Here is a 15,972-nt window from a genome sequence, read left to right as displayed (position 1 = left end):
GTTACTAGAGGATCTACAAGTTGTATTTTGAAAAGGCCAATTTCAGTAAAAAAAAAAAAAACATAAGTACTGTATTAATACCCATTTAAATTACACACCTTTCTACAAAATACCAATTAATAAATGTTCAGAAGCTAATAAAACTAATTCAACCAGAGACCAGAAAATGGTGTCATTTTATAACATTGGAGGATTTAAAGATCAATAGAAGATATATCATTTGATCTCCCAAAAATATTTTTTTAAACTATAAGGTAAATAACTACAGGGGAAAAAATAACAACTACTAGGGTATCCATGCACTTACAAAGGCCAATGCACCCTCTTGCTCCAAGTATTTCATATGTATACAGGTATATATGTCTCAATCCGAGAGGGTTAGGATAAAACAAGCAATATAATTCAGAAACCAGACAAGTAAAATGTCACATAGGAGCTGAATAATACTTAGCAGCCACAGCTAAACCCAATGTTATTCTGTAAGTAACAACCCAGGTAGTGAACAGCTTTAAAAAAAAAAAAAAGTCAAGGCTTTCAAATCACTGAGAATTGAATCTTATACAGACACCCTTGCTTATACTCAAGCAATAACAGTCATATTCTGAGTAGTAAAAACCCTCAGAGCTGAACAGCAAATAACTAAGATGAATTACAAGCAGTTGCATGATATCTGCACCATCTTCTATGAAGGATTTTGCAAACCAATTTTGTGAGTGGTTGCTGAGTTATGAACCCTCCATTTAATTCAAATATTTAAACAGGTACAAAGCATTTATAAAATGTTGCAGAAACGATGACACACTGAAAAATATACCTGCCACATAATAAATGGATGAGTCCACTGTATAGACTCAGCTTCACAATCTATGTCAAATGTGCCATATTTTTCTTGCCTCATTCATTCAACTAATATTTATTTATACACCAGACACAGAATCATTATTTCCTAGCTAATCATCTTTTAGGTTCAATTTAGAATTGACATCCTTCTGAAGAACTTTCCCCAATAGTCAAAACCAAGTAAATATTAATCTCATAGCATTCTGTCCTCACTCCACAAAGGATTTTCCCTCCTTGCTTTAAGTCCTTATCACACCAACAGATACCATGAGTAAGGACTGTCCCTTGTTAACTTATTCACCAAGACTGAGCCAGCCAGTGTGAATGGAGTCTCTAGGGAGCATAAACCTTTTTGATAACAGTATGCTAAACAAGACTGCTATCCAAAATAAATAAAGAACTCTTAAAAGTCAACAATTTAAAAATGAACATTCCAATTAAAAAACGGAAAAAAGATCTGAACAGGCACCTCATCAAAGAAGATACACAAATGGCAAGTAAACTATGGTATGTCTACACACTGGAATGTTATTCAGCACTAAAAAGAAATGAGCAATCAAGGCATAGAAAGACGTGGAGGATCCTTAAATGCTTATTAATAACTGAAGGAAGCCAGTCTGAAATGACTATATACAGTAAGATTCCAGCTATGTGACATTCTGGGAAATGAAACGAACTATGGAAACAGTGAAAAGATCACTGGTTGCCAGGGGCAGAGGAAGGCAGGGATGAACAGGCAGAGCAAAGGGGTTTTCAGGGCAGTGAACCTACTCTGTATAATGGGAGTCACTACATATATGCAAAATTGACAGAAGGTACGACACCAAGAGTGAACTCTAATGATGTCAACTGGAAATAAGAGGTTAGGTAGGAAGACAAGTATTTAAACAAATGATTACTTCAAGATAAATTATATGATAGAGTTACACAACTAGTGCTCTAGGAACACAAAAAAGAAGGTATAAATATAAAAAATTTTAATCTTACCATTAAAACACAAATTTGGGAGTTCAAATGGAAATCACATAAAAATGTATGTCAAAATTATGAAATCATAGGAAACTGGTTTTCTAGACCTCATTGCTAGACAATGATAGAGATGACTACAGTATTCTTTAAGTTAAGTAGTATGTTCTTGTTACAGTAGAAAGCCACAGGCAGGAAAAAGTACAGCTTCCAATGTCTAAAGCCCTCTGACTACGGAGATAAGAAATATACATTAATACAAAGGAGATTTGACATAACAGATGGACCATCAAAATGAGTCATACTAGTTACTCCAAGTAGAGTGCTGTACGTGACATAACTTCCAGACTGTTTCTTCAAATTTAACTTAATTCCCATAACATTCAGAGCATTTCCATAAACCTTTGTCTTCATTAATTAAATCAACCCTACTGATCAACAATCACCAGAAAAAATTTCCTCTCTATCAAAAATGACTAATTAAGAATTAGAAGGAAGATTATTCAAAATGCTCTACATTAGCCTCTTACCATCATTATTTATTTGAAAAGATGAAAAGGGAAAAAAAGATGAGTCTTTCCATCAATTTTAACTGATAGGATCATTTCTGCAGAGTAAGATAAAAATGACGATCTCTTCAGATCCATCAACCCAAGGGATAAGATCTACAAAGACTGTAAGTTTATGAAGACTATTTCAGTTCTGAAAGCAAAAGAGCAATTTTATCTTTTACTTAAAAACACAGTATTTTAAAAATGACTATATTGAAATGGAATTACATCACTGTAAGTATTAAACCAATTCCTAACCATGAAAATTGGTATGTAAAGGGAAAGAATAAAGCACTTATCCTGCCTTTTTACATACAAGAGAACTATGGTTCATTCCTGGTTAATGAGAGAAAACAATTTTTTTATGTCAATCTTGCAGAAAACATGATATTATGAGAAAAGCTGCCATTCTCCAGCCTTCAACATAATACAACTGTTAAGTAAAAAGTAGTTTCAGAAATCAAGCCAAGGCGCTTCAGACAGTTGAGTGTCTGGCCCTTGATTTCAGCTCCTGGGATCCCAGAGTCACGGGATCAAGACCCGCATTGGGCTCCATGCTAAGCGTGGAGTCTGCTTGGGATTCTCATTCTCATTCTCTTTCTCTCTCTTTCTTTTTCCTTCCATCCCTCCCTCCCTCCCTCCATCTCTCACTCTCCCCCACTCACATTCTCTCTTTCTCTAAAATAAAAAAATAGATAAAAAGAAATGAAGCCAAAATAACACTGTGTAGATTACTTGCTAATCTCCATAAGAAAAACCTATCTCCAATATGAGATATTCTGAGGGGCTACTAACATAGCCACTTGATCAAACACAGTATATTATATCTTTTGCAGGAGATATTTTTGAGACAATTGGGAAACTTTAAATTATGGCTTATATATTAAATAATATAATGTGTTAACTTTCTAAACTACAATATAATATCTGGCTATATGGGAAAAGGTCACTATTCTTAGGAAAGCGTGATTAATTTGTAGTGGATAAACTGTCATCACATATGTAACTTACATTCAAATGATTCAACAAACTACTACACATACTTATGTGCATATATTATACATACATGGGTATACAAGCACATATACATAAGTATACATATACCTATATATATATGTATTTATCTATTATACACATTAAATGTGAACACATATTTAATCAAAGTAGTGATACATAGGTCATTACTATACTATCTTTTAAATCTATTTTTATGTCTGGACTTTATTTTTTTGTTTGGTTTTTTTTCTTAATAGTTTATTGTCAAATTGGTTTCCATACAACACCCGGTGCTTTTCCCCCCAAGTGCCCTCCTCCATCACCATCACCTCTTTTCCCCCCTCCCCCTTCAACCCTCAGTTCATTTTCAGTATTCAATAGTCTCTCGAGTTTTGCATCTCTTTCTCTCCCCAATTCTCTTTCCCTCTTCCCCTCCCTCTGGTCCTCCATTATGTTTCTCCTGGTCTCCTGTTAGACCTATGAGTGCAAACATATGGTATCTGTCCTTCTTTCCCTGACTTATTTCGCTTAGCATGACACCCTCGAGGTCCATCCACTTGCCTACAAATGTCCAGATTTCATTCTTTCTCATTGCCATGTAATACTCCATTGTGTGTGTGTGTGTGTGTGTGTGTGTGTGTGTGTGTGTGTATATATATATATATCACATCCTCTTGATCCATTCATCAGGTGATGGTATGTCTGAACTTTAAATAACAAAAAGTTTGGAGAAAAAAATGAGAAGTAGTAGGACATTCTACATTATGACAACATCTCTCCTTATCAAATGCCTTAAGAATAAGTAAAAAAAAGTAAAAACTACTACCAAAACACAGGGAAAAATACAAGCAAATACTTTATAATATGCTACAAAGTGAAAAAGAAAGTGTAAATTACAAAGAAACTTCCACTTTCATACATTAATATGTAGTCTGGAATACTGAAGTTCTTGGCTTAATTATAATGTAGAAATTAATGCAACTCAACAGCACAGTTTACCTACTGCTGATACTCAATTACCTCTTTACTGAAAGCAAAACTAATGCTTAGTGGGTTTCTAAATTTTTATTTAGTTTTTTAAAATACTTATTTATTCTGGAGAGACAGAGGGTGAGCATCGGAGGGGCAGAGAGAGAAGGAGATCCAGAACTCAAAGAGGGCTCCAGGCTCAGAGCTGTTAGCACAGAGCCTGACGCGGGTCTTGAACTCATGAACTGCAAGATCATGACCTGAGCCAAAGTCAGATGTTTAACTAAATTTTTATTTTAAATTCATTCATTCAAGAACCGCTTACTGAAGTCTACTTATTTTTCTGATACACACTGACTGGGTATGAAAAGTCAGAGTTCATATTTCATATTTTCCATTTCCAAAAAAACTGGTTGAAACCCATGACATAAGTGTAAAGAAAAAGGACGTACCACTTGTATTAAATGCCATACAGCACACTGGCTTCTCATGAGCAGGAAAGTGGGCCACGATACCATCACTGTCAGAATCCTCGCTCACAAGCACCTTTACAGAAGAAAGAAAGAAGGCAAATGGAAATTAAACTTTACTCACCATTACTGAGTCTGAGATATATCCCTGACCAAAAACATGCATGACCGCTTCCACTTATACTAGAAGATTATTGTCACTATAAGGTGAGAATGCCGCTTTAGGGAGGAGGAAAAGGTATACTCCAGAAGATCATTCATATAAACTCTAAAAACAGTTGACGGGCTTTACTGTAGAGGACAGAGATAATTAACTTCTTGAAGTTGAGGTTCAGAAAAAACAAAAAGCATAAAATCAGCCATGTAGAACTTCATCCAACGACAGGAACATACAGTTCTTATTATGTTATGACTTGCTGGAAAATGCTTGCTCATGACTAGATCACTACTGAATCATGATATTCAGACATAGAGAATTTAATCTGAAGTAAACCAGGAATTAATCCTACACTGGCAATGTTAATTTTTTAGTGTGAAAAGCTTTACAAAGATATAATTTACATAGCATAAAAGTCACCTATTTCGTGTTTACAATTCAATGATTTTATATAGTACTGTGACCATTACAATAATCCATTACATAGAAATGTCTGATTTTCATCCTTTACTATTTTAATGCTTGAATTTTCTTGCCTATTGCCCTCACTCATCTACAATTCATTAATTTGTTAATATTTTGTACATAGATCTTTCTTACCATCTTAACAATTTTTAAGTGTTCAGTTCATTAATTATATTCACGTTGTTGTGTAAGAAATTTCTAGAACTTTTTCATCTGTAGCACTGAAACTCTACATCCACTGAACACTGATTCTTCCTCCTCCCTTCCCTCCGACATTGGTAACCACCTCTCTACTTTGTTTTTATAAAATTGACTATTTTAGAAAGTTAAAATAACTGAAAAAATATGGTTTTTACACTTTTGTGATGGCTTTATTTCCCTTAGCAAAATGTCCTCAAGGTTTGTCAATGTTGTACTGTGTCACAAGATTTGCTTCTATTTCAAGGCTGTATAATATTATTATATAGTATGTATAGATCAGATTTGTCTTTACCCATTCACCTAGTGATAGATGTATGAATTGCTTCCATATTCTCGGTACTGTGAGTGTGTTGCAATGAATGTGGGTGTGTAAATATTGCTTCAAGACCCTGCTCTGAATTCTTTTGCATATAAACCCAGAAGTCAGATTGCTCATCATATGATAATACCATTTTTAACTTTCTGAGGATCATATTTTTATCTTTTCAAAGAACCAATTTTAGATTTCCCCAATATTTCATTGTTTGCTATTTTGTTGACTTATGTTAATATCTTTAGTATTTACTTCATTTGTTTTGGTTGGTTATAATTTGCTCTTCTTTTTCAGATTAGAAAAAGGGAAAAGTGAAGATTATTAGTTTCAGACCATTTTTCTTTCCTACTATAAGCATTTAAAGCTATAAATTTCCCACTATGCAAAAGAATAGCTGCACTTCATAAATTCTAATATGCTCACTATTTATTTGTATTCCATTGCAAATGTTTTCTGGTTTCCTTGGAATTCCTTCTCCCACCCATGAGTTATTGATAGGTGGGTTTTATTTCTAAGTATTTGGAGATTTCCAAAATTTCACTGTCATTTTTTCCTGTATATTTTTGAGAGGGAGAGCACAGCGGATACATACAGGAGAGGCGGAGAGAGAGGGAGAGAAAGAATCCCAATTAGGCAGCATGGGAGTCCAAGGTGGGACTTGATCTCACCCACCGTTGAGATTATGACCTAAGCTGATCAAGAGTGGACGTTTAACTCATGGAGCCACCTGGTGTCCCATTATGTTAATGATTTCCACAGTTTGCAGGAAACGTGCTTCTCATGATTTTAATACATTTAAAGCTATTTAGATTTGTTTTTTGTCCAATCATAAGGTCTACCTTGGAAAACATTCCAGATGTTCTCGAAAAGAATGCAAATTCTAGGGGCACCTGGGTGTCTCAGTCAGCTAAGTGTCTGACTTTTTATTTTGGCTGGGGTCTCCCAGTTTGTGGGTTCGAGCCCAAGTCAGGGGCTCTGACACAGCAATGAGGCTGCCTGCAGTTCTCTCTCCCTGTGTCTCACTCTGTGCTCTCTCAAAATAAATAAATAAACTTTTAAAAACTTTTAAAGGAAAAGAAGGCAAATTCTACATGTTTGGAGGGGAGTGCTACATTGTACTGGTTGGCAGTGTTAACCACGTCTTCTGAATCTTCACAAATTTTGTCTAGTTTTTCCTATCAATTATTGAGAGCATAGTATTTAAATCTCAAGCTGTAAATTAAATGTTAGCTATAATTCCTCCTTTCAATCTGTCAGATTTTGCTTAATGTTTGTTGAGCAATGCAGTAGCTGTTTATACATCAGTAGTTGCTTTATCTACCTATTACACTGGCCCCCTTATTATTATGAAATATCTTTTTCTCTGGCAATATTTCTTGACTTGAAGTATCTATCTGAAATTAATATAGCCATTCTAGGCCTATTATGGTCACTGTTTGCATGGTACATTTCCTCAATCCTTTTACTTCAGCCAATTATGTCTTTGAATCTGAATGATTCTGGCCTGATAATCAATGTCTCTTAACTTGAGTCCATTTATAGTTAATATAATTATGCACATAATGGATTTAAGTCTGCCACTTTGCTATATTTTTGACTTAGGTATTAGTTGTACCACTGATCCTCTTCTTTTGTGTTATTTTTAATATTACTATTTTAATTCCTCTTAATTTTTTGGATTAACTTTTAATGGATGCTGTACAGGTTATGAGGTACTATACAGACTACAAGATTGTCAGTTAATTCCAAATTTTAATGCAAAAATTATAGCTCCTTGCTCCAATATAGCTGCATGTCCTCCCCATTCCTTTGTGCTACTGTTGTCATACATATTATCAACTGAGAAACATGTTATAATTATTCCCTAAAACAATTGCCTGCCTTTTAAAGAAATTAAGGGATGAAAAAGGCAAGTATTTATACATTTCATTTCTTCAAATGTTTTCTGGCCCTTTCTCACCTCTCTTTTTGAGATCCCAATTACACAAATGTTGGTACACTTGATGTTGTCCCAAAGGTCTCTGAGGCTCTGCTTATATTTCACCAACAGTTTTTCTCCTGTACAAATTGATCCCCAACTGAACTGCAATCTCTGACCAGCAGAGCTACACATTATCCCTTACTCATCACCTACCACATTTACAGTTTTTAGTGAAAACACTGCTGGGCTTAGATTTTAACATACTGCTCAAAATGAGGTAAATCCCCTGTCTAGAAGGGAAATGGCTTGTTTACATGGCCCTCTCTGCTCTGGTAAAACTAATCACACGCACCAAGCTCTAGGCAGATGTGAATAAGAGCAGCCTCATGCAAAAAGACCATCTTCTCCTATTACTATTATCCACTCTCTAGAATCTTTACATGCTTATCATTTCATTCTTAGTTTTTGGTCAATTTCCGGAGTCTACAGATAGTTATTTTTGAAAATTCTTTCTAGTAACGCATTCATTTTCTGGAGACAGGATCTACTTATGTACCTCTTCAGCATAACTGATTGTCATTCCCCAATCATCAGTAAATTTTTACATCCAAATCACCCATTTTAAATATCTATGTGGATAATGCTTAATTTATACAACTGTGAAGCCATTACCACATTCTCCATTTAGATTTCTTCCATCACCCCAAAAATGTCTTGATATTAACTTTACAGTAGATTTCCAACCCTATGCCCCAGGCAATCCCCATGTATATTTTATCTCTTTTGCCTTTTCTAAAAATTTTGAAAATTTTTCATATAAATAGAATCATGCAATATGCTTTCTATTTTCTTTCACTTATATAATTTTTATAGATCAACCATCTTGTTTCAGGTATCATTAATTTCTTTATATTGCTGAGCTGTTATCTGCTTTATGGAACTGTGGGATTCACCCACCAATTCTTGGCAATCTGGATTATTTCTAGTCAATTATTACAATGCATAGGTTGCTGTGAACATCTATGTGCACACATTTTTGTGAATGTGTTTTTTATTTCTCTGGGAAGATACCTAAAAGTAAATCTGGTCAGTTATATGGTAAACATAAGCTGAACTTTTAAAGAAACTAACAAATTGTTTTCCAAAGTAGCTACATCATTTTATATTTCCACCAGGATAAAGCGTGAGGTTTCCAATTTGTCTACATCCTTCCAACACTTTGTATTGTACGTCTTTTTAATTACGGGCAATCTACTGGAAGCAGCAATCAGAATGACAGTCACCTGGGGCTGTGGGGACAGGGGTTTGGGGAGACATAGCTTACTATTTAATGAATCCAGATGATGAAAAAGTTCTAGAAACAGATAATAGTGATAGTTGCACAATGTTGTAAATACACTTACGCAGTGAATTGTACACTTTAAAAATTGCTAAATGTCAATTTTTATGTTATGCATATTTTATCACAGTTGGGGGGAACAGATGCATTATAAGTTATTCTCTTTTTAGTTGTTCCATTGATTTTCAAAGTATTAAGTGAGAAGAACAAGAAAAAGATGTCTTATAGAAGTTGTGTCTGGGAAAGTGTGTTAAACCACGCTTGTTAAATATTTACTAAAGGTTTGCTTAGGGATATATAGCATATTCACACAATTGTAGAACCACTGACACGACCAAATTTAGAACATTTTCATCACCAAAGAAAAGCCCATAATTATTAACAATTGCCCCATATTTCCCCATTCCCTCTACACACCCATCCCTAGGCAACTAAATCTATCTTCTCTATTGATTTGCTTATTTTAGACATTTCATATAAATGGAATCATACAACATATACTCTTTTGAGACTGGCTTCTTTCACAAAGTATAATATTTTCAAGATTCACCCACATTATAACATGAAACAGTGCTTCATTTCTTTTTATTGCTGAAAATATTACATTGTAGGTGCACACCACATTTTATTTATCCATCTACCAATCAGTTGAGGTATACGGGAGTTGCTCCTAGTTTTTGGCTATTGCAAATAATGCTGCTATGAACATACACATATATGTGGACATATATTTTCATTTCTTTTGAGTACACCTAGAAGATAAATTGCTAAGTCATTTGGTAACTCTTTTCTAAAGCACCTGCACAATTTTACATTCCCACCAGCAGTGTTTGAGGGCTCTCATATGTGTTTATTGGCCATTGGTATATCTTTTTCAGAAAAATGTTTATTCAGATCTTATTTTAAATTAGGTTATCTATCTCTTTAGTTGTAGTTCTTGCCATATTCTGGATACTAGTCTCTTATAAAAAAATATAATTTCCAAATATTTTTCCACTTTAGTGGGTTGTCTTTAAACTTATCTGATGGAGTGATATGTAGTACAAACTTTTAACATTTTTATAAAGTTCAATTTACTTCTCCACTTTCTAAAACCTAAGAATTAAGTACCTAAGTATTTCTTTTATACATATGTATATATATATGATATATGATATATGATATATAACATATATATATGTTGTTATGAAGTATTATAATTTTTGCTTGAACCAAATTTAACTTATGAAATCAATATATATGCTATTTTTACCTCTCCCATTTTTCTCTATTTCTGAAGTTACAAGTCTTCTCTTGTTATAATTTCTTTAGAAAACTTCCTTTATCCATTCTTTAAGAGTAGTCTGAAGGGCACATGGGTGGCTTAGCATCCAACTCTTGGTTTGGGCTCAGGTCATGATCTCACAGTTCCCGAAATCAAGCCCCACATCAGGCTCTATGCTGGCAGAGCAGACTGCTTGGGATTCTCTCTCCCCCCTCCCTACCCCTCCCCCACTCCTGCATTGGCTTTCTCTCTCTCTCTCAAAATAAATAAACATTAAAAAAATAGAGGTGACTGGGTGGCTCAGTTGGTTAAGCATATGATTTCAGCCCAGATCATGATCTTGTGGTTCATGAGTTCAAGCCCTGCATGATTCTCTGTGCTGACAACAGAGCCTGAAGCCTGTTTTGGATTCTGTGTCTCCCTCTCTGCCCCTCCCTACTTATGCTCGCTCTCGTGCTCTCTCTCTCTCTCTCTCTCTCTCTCTCAAAAATAAACAAACATTAAAAAAATAAAATAAAGAGTAGATCTGCTGGTGATGAATTTAGCTTTCCTTTCTAAAAGAATGTCTTGATATTCCCTTCATTCCTGAAAGGTATTTTCATTAGATGTGGAATTTAGGTTTAAAGTTCATTTATTTCACCAATTTAAAGATGTTCTAACACTTCTTTCATCATCCATGGATTCTGATGCAAAAACTGCCACCTATCACACCTTACTGGAGGGAATGTAAACCAGTTCAGCCCCACTGGAAAACAGCTGAACAGATTCTGGCAAAACTAAACATGCACTTGTAAAATTCATCAATCATGCTCTTTGGCATTTAATATAGAGAAACAGAAACTAGAGAAATCATGCAAAAACCTTTAATAATAGTTCATAGCAGTTTTATTAATAACAGCAAAATGCTAGAAACAACTCAAATGTCTTCCAATAAGTGAATGGTTGAGCAAATAGATACAGCCATTCACAGGAATACAACAGAGGGATAATAAAGACTTAATTACATGCAACAAACTAAATGAACCTCAAGTATATCACAGTTAGTCCAAAAGTTAACTTTAAAACATAACATACTATATGATTTCACTTATATCCACTCTATAAATCACAAAATTATACAGAAAGAGAACATATAATAGTTGTCAGGAGAAAAGGATGGGGATAAACTGAGAGATGAGTCTGAATACAAAATGGTATGTGTTGAACAGTCTGATATCTTAATGGTGGTGTTGGTTATGTATGTGAATCTATACAAGGAATAAAAGTTTATAGAGCTATATACATCCAGGAACACACACAAACAGATGCAGGTAAAACAAAGACTGAGAATTGACTAAGGTCTGTAGCAAATTTTTTTAAAAGATTTTATTTTTAAGTAATCTCCACACCTATCGCAGGGCTTGAACTAACAATTCTGAGATCAAGAGCTGCACACCCCACTGACTGAGCCACCAGGCATCCTAGGTCTATAGTATATTAACAGTAATGGGCCTTTGTCAATTTGATATTGGTTTTAATATTGTATTACAGCTATATATAAGATGTCAGTATTCAAGGGAAGTTGGAGGACACTGGGTAAAGATCACACAGATATATTTTTGAAACTTACTGTGACTCTACAATTATTTCAAAATTAGAAGTTAAATATAGAATACACTGATTTTGAATTCTCCTCATTCTCACAGCGACAAATGGTATCTCAATATAGTTTAAATTTGCCTTTCTCCTATAACAAGTGAAGTCATGGATATATCGTATAGCATTTATTTACAGATCTTCCTGAACTTACAAGGAAGTTACATCGCAATAAACCCATCATAAGTTGAAAATATCTTAAGTCAAAAATGCATTTAATACACCTACCTACCAAACATCACACTTACCGTACCCTACCTTAAACATGCTCGGAACACTCAGCTGGACAAAGTCATCTAACACAAAGCCTATTTTATAATAAAATGTTGGATATCTCAGGTAACATATTGGATACTGTGCTGAAAGTGGTCAGATGGCTGACTCGACTTGGAGCTGCAGCTGGTTGTTGCTGCCCAGAACCATAAGAGAGTATAACACCCATATCACTGAAGTAGGGAAAGTTCAAATTCAAAATTCAAAGTATGGTTTCTACTGAATACACATCAGTTTCACAACATCATAAAGTTGAAAGATCATTAAGTCACGACATTTTAAGTCAGGGACAATCATCTGTATGTTTTCTTTTTTTCTGTGAAATATTTGTCTATTTTTCTATATTAACTCAATCTTACAAGATTCCCTTTCCTTTCATATATTATAATCCTATATCTCCATCTCCAATATAATTAATACGGAGTATTTTATTTGATGGTACCAACACAGAAGCTGTACATTAATAGTGGTGTACAATAAAGCCTGATACTACTACATAAAATTGTTTTAACCTTCTCCTTATAAGTTTCACAAATATACCAGCCAGATACTTTTGGAAGGATTTTCTCCACTGCATTATCACTTTGCCTAAAACATCAAATTAATAATATAAAATATATCCTAATACAATTATACTAAGACATGTACCTTTTACTCACCAATTAACTAAACAGGCTGAACTTAAGTATATGTTAATAATAACTTGACTATATTAATACTAATCAAAGCACTTTAACTGATACAAGGTAGATAAACTTTTATTGTGTGAACAAAAAGACAGAACACTTTAGAAACCATCAAATTATTATGAATAACACTTGTACTCAGGGAAATAAGTAGCTCAAGTTTAGGTCATCATTCTGGAGCATTTTCCTTTGATTAGAGACTTTGCCACACTGCTAACTTCAATTATATAAATGTCTAAAGGCAAATTATACAACTTACCTTATTTTAGCCACAAAATGCTTTTAAATAAAACAAGTAACAGATTAAAAAATGGACACAAAGCCAACCAGACCCGCTCTTCCTTTAATGCGGTTACCACAAAGGATCCCATCAATATAAAATCAAACTAATCAATTTAGCATTAGAAAAATGGTGAATCAAGTTTTATACACTGCCACTGTAAACATGAAAATATCTTTATTAAAGGCTCAATGGATTTAAACAGAAAAAGTGAACATAATGTCAGCATTAGCTCCTGACATATATGGAAAAGGAAAAACATTACTGCTAAGGTCCAACATCAGTCGGAAGGGGCTAGAGGTGATAAATCTCTGACAACAACCCCTAAAACCTTTTTAATACAATCCAGCGTAACCTAAAAACAGCCCTGTACTCCAACTGAACTATGTATCAGGGACACAAATGTCTTCTTGACAAAAAACAGATTCATGTTAATAAAAAAAGGAGGATAGTATTATAGTCAGGAAATCTTGTTGCTTTAAAAAATAGTTATAATTCTTTCAAAATGTACATAGCGACTTACTAGTTATTGAATATCAAATTTATTTCCTGTTTTATAAAAAGAATTTTTAAATCGATTAAAAATTCAGAATGTGATAAGTGGGAGTGAAAAGAGATTATGATCTCAACAAATAATAGAAAAGCTAATATTTTTCAGGTTGAATGACACTTTTTAACTTATTTTAACTTTTAAAGCTAACATTTCTATAATTCTAATTTCCTAATAAACAACTTTACTTGTTTCAATTGTTAATAGTTCATTTACCAAAGAAAGATGGACTTTTACAACTCCATAATCTATAGTTCATTTCCATATTTCAAATCTGAGAATCGACTTTAAAGTTATAAAAAATTAATAAAGAACTGGGGGCATATATTTGAAAACATAAGGCCATTATCAAATGTAAGGGCACTAATTAATTATAATTTTATATGTTCTTAAAAATTTTTTACATGTTTCTACACTTAAATATAATAAAATAAATTGAGTTATATCTCTCTATTTCACCAAAAATAATTAGATAACATTTTCTACTTTTAAATGACCACAATCCAACTGTCAACAAATGTTACATGTTTTAAGAGACTTACTTATTATACTCACAAACTAGACAATGTTCAGGAGGATTGTTACTACTCAGTAAATGTGGGTGGCCTTGGAGGTAGACCGATTAAGAATCGAAGGACAAAAAATATATTTTTTACTTTAACACTCATAAAACACTAAGGGTTTAAATATTTAATTCCAATTAAGAAAGAAAATTAACATCTGTCTGTATCTATCAACTTGAGCTAATTAACACAACTTTAAAAAAATTCAGTACAAGTCAACTGAAAAGTTTGCTAGCACTTCACTAAAAAGAGTTTTAAACAAGAATACAGGCCTGCACTAAAACATGTTTGGTGAACCACAAAGTTAACATGGGAGAGGTGGAGAATGATTGGTATTCAGATTTCAAACAAAACACAATAGCTAAATTCAGTAACCTAGAACTTCAAGATTTTTTTTTTTGTCTTTTAATTGCAGTGGAGTCTGCGATTTTTTTGAAATGTGACTTGATCTTACTACAGGCACTAACTAGTTCATGAGTATTGAGTCAAAGGTAATCTTTTATCAGGTATTGAATCACCATGTAAACTGAAAAGAGATTTCCTAAAAAGAACATGCAGCATTTAGGGTTAATATTTTAAAGACTCACATAGCTTCCAGACATTATGTTCTGAAAAAAGAATTAAATATATATTCTACATAAAGTTAAAATAATTTCTATTTCATAAATGTTGCTCTATTCCTATCCTATTCTAGTAATCAATTTTAGATGGAATTTTTTATAGCAATGATCACAAACTATTATAATTTTTGAATTACCTTCTTTTCAAAAATGTATTTTTTAATGTTTACTTTATTTATTTCGAGAGAAAGAGAACACGAGCAGGGGAGGCACAGAGAGAGAGGGAGAGAATCCACACCACTAGCCCAGAGTGCGACGTGGGGCTTGAACTCATGAACCACAAAACCATGACCTGATCCTAAATCAAGAATCAGACACTTAATAGACTGGGCCACCCAGACACCCCCAGAAATGTATTTTAAAATTCAAGACTAAGATACAAAAGAAAGTGATTTTTATGAGTGTATGGGGGAGGAAAACAAAACCCAACTGGTTTCTTACCAGACAGATTTATACTATGTAACTTATTTTTTTCCATGTTTATAATAATTAGATTATTATAATCTATATGTTTCCACATTATCTGAAGATACAGAATTACAATGTATATATATGCATATATATATATATATATATGGAAGCATTACCATGTATGTATTCTAACATACATTTTGAAACTTTGTGTATTTCTCATGTTTATAAATAAATGTCAGTGTAATAAGATTCAATATTATTTAATTATTGTCACTTATAACCATCACAATTAGTCAATAATTTATTTAATTCCCTCCAAAATATAGAAGGCCCTATTGATTGTTTCTATGAGCAAGCCTCTGCCTTAAAGATCAATTATTAACCTTCCAATTGACGTTATCTCTAGTGTCATTTTTATTATTTTTTTTAAGTGCATTTATTTATTTTGAGAAAGACAGAAACAGCACAAGTGGGTGTGGGGCAGAGACAGAGGGAGACA

The 15,972-nt window shown here is 33.5% G+C and overlaps 1 protein-coding gene across 1 annotated transcript in view; it reads right to left on the bottom strand.

Moving 5' to 3' along the window:
- BCAS3 (BCAS3 microtubule associated cell migration factor) overlaps positions 1–15,972 on the bottom strand; it is a 594,659-nt gene that overhangs the window by 394,224 nt on the left and 184,463 nt on the right. The window contains exon 15 of the mRNA XM_029926997.1: positions 4,775–4,868. Coding sequence (XP_029782857.1) covers positions 4,775–4,868 — 94 coding nt within the window. The remainder of the gene's footprint in view (positions 1–4,774; positions 4,869–15,972) is intronic.

The sequence above is a fragment of the Suricata suricatta genome, chromosome 17 (genome assembly GCF_006229205.1).
Source record: "Suricata suricatta isolate VVHF042 chromosome 17, meerkat_22Aug2017_6uvM2_HiC, whole genome shotgun sequence".
NCBI classification, from domain to species: domain Eukaryota; kingdom Metazoa; phylum Chordata; class Mammalia; order Carnivora; family Herpestidae; genus Suricata; species Suricata suricatta.
This window is presented reverse-complemented; position numbering and strand designations above follow the sequence as displayed.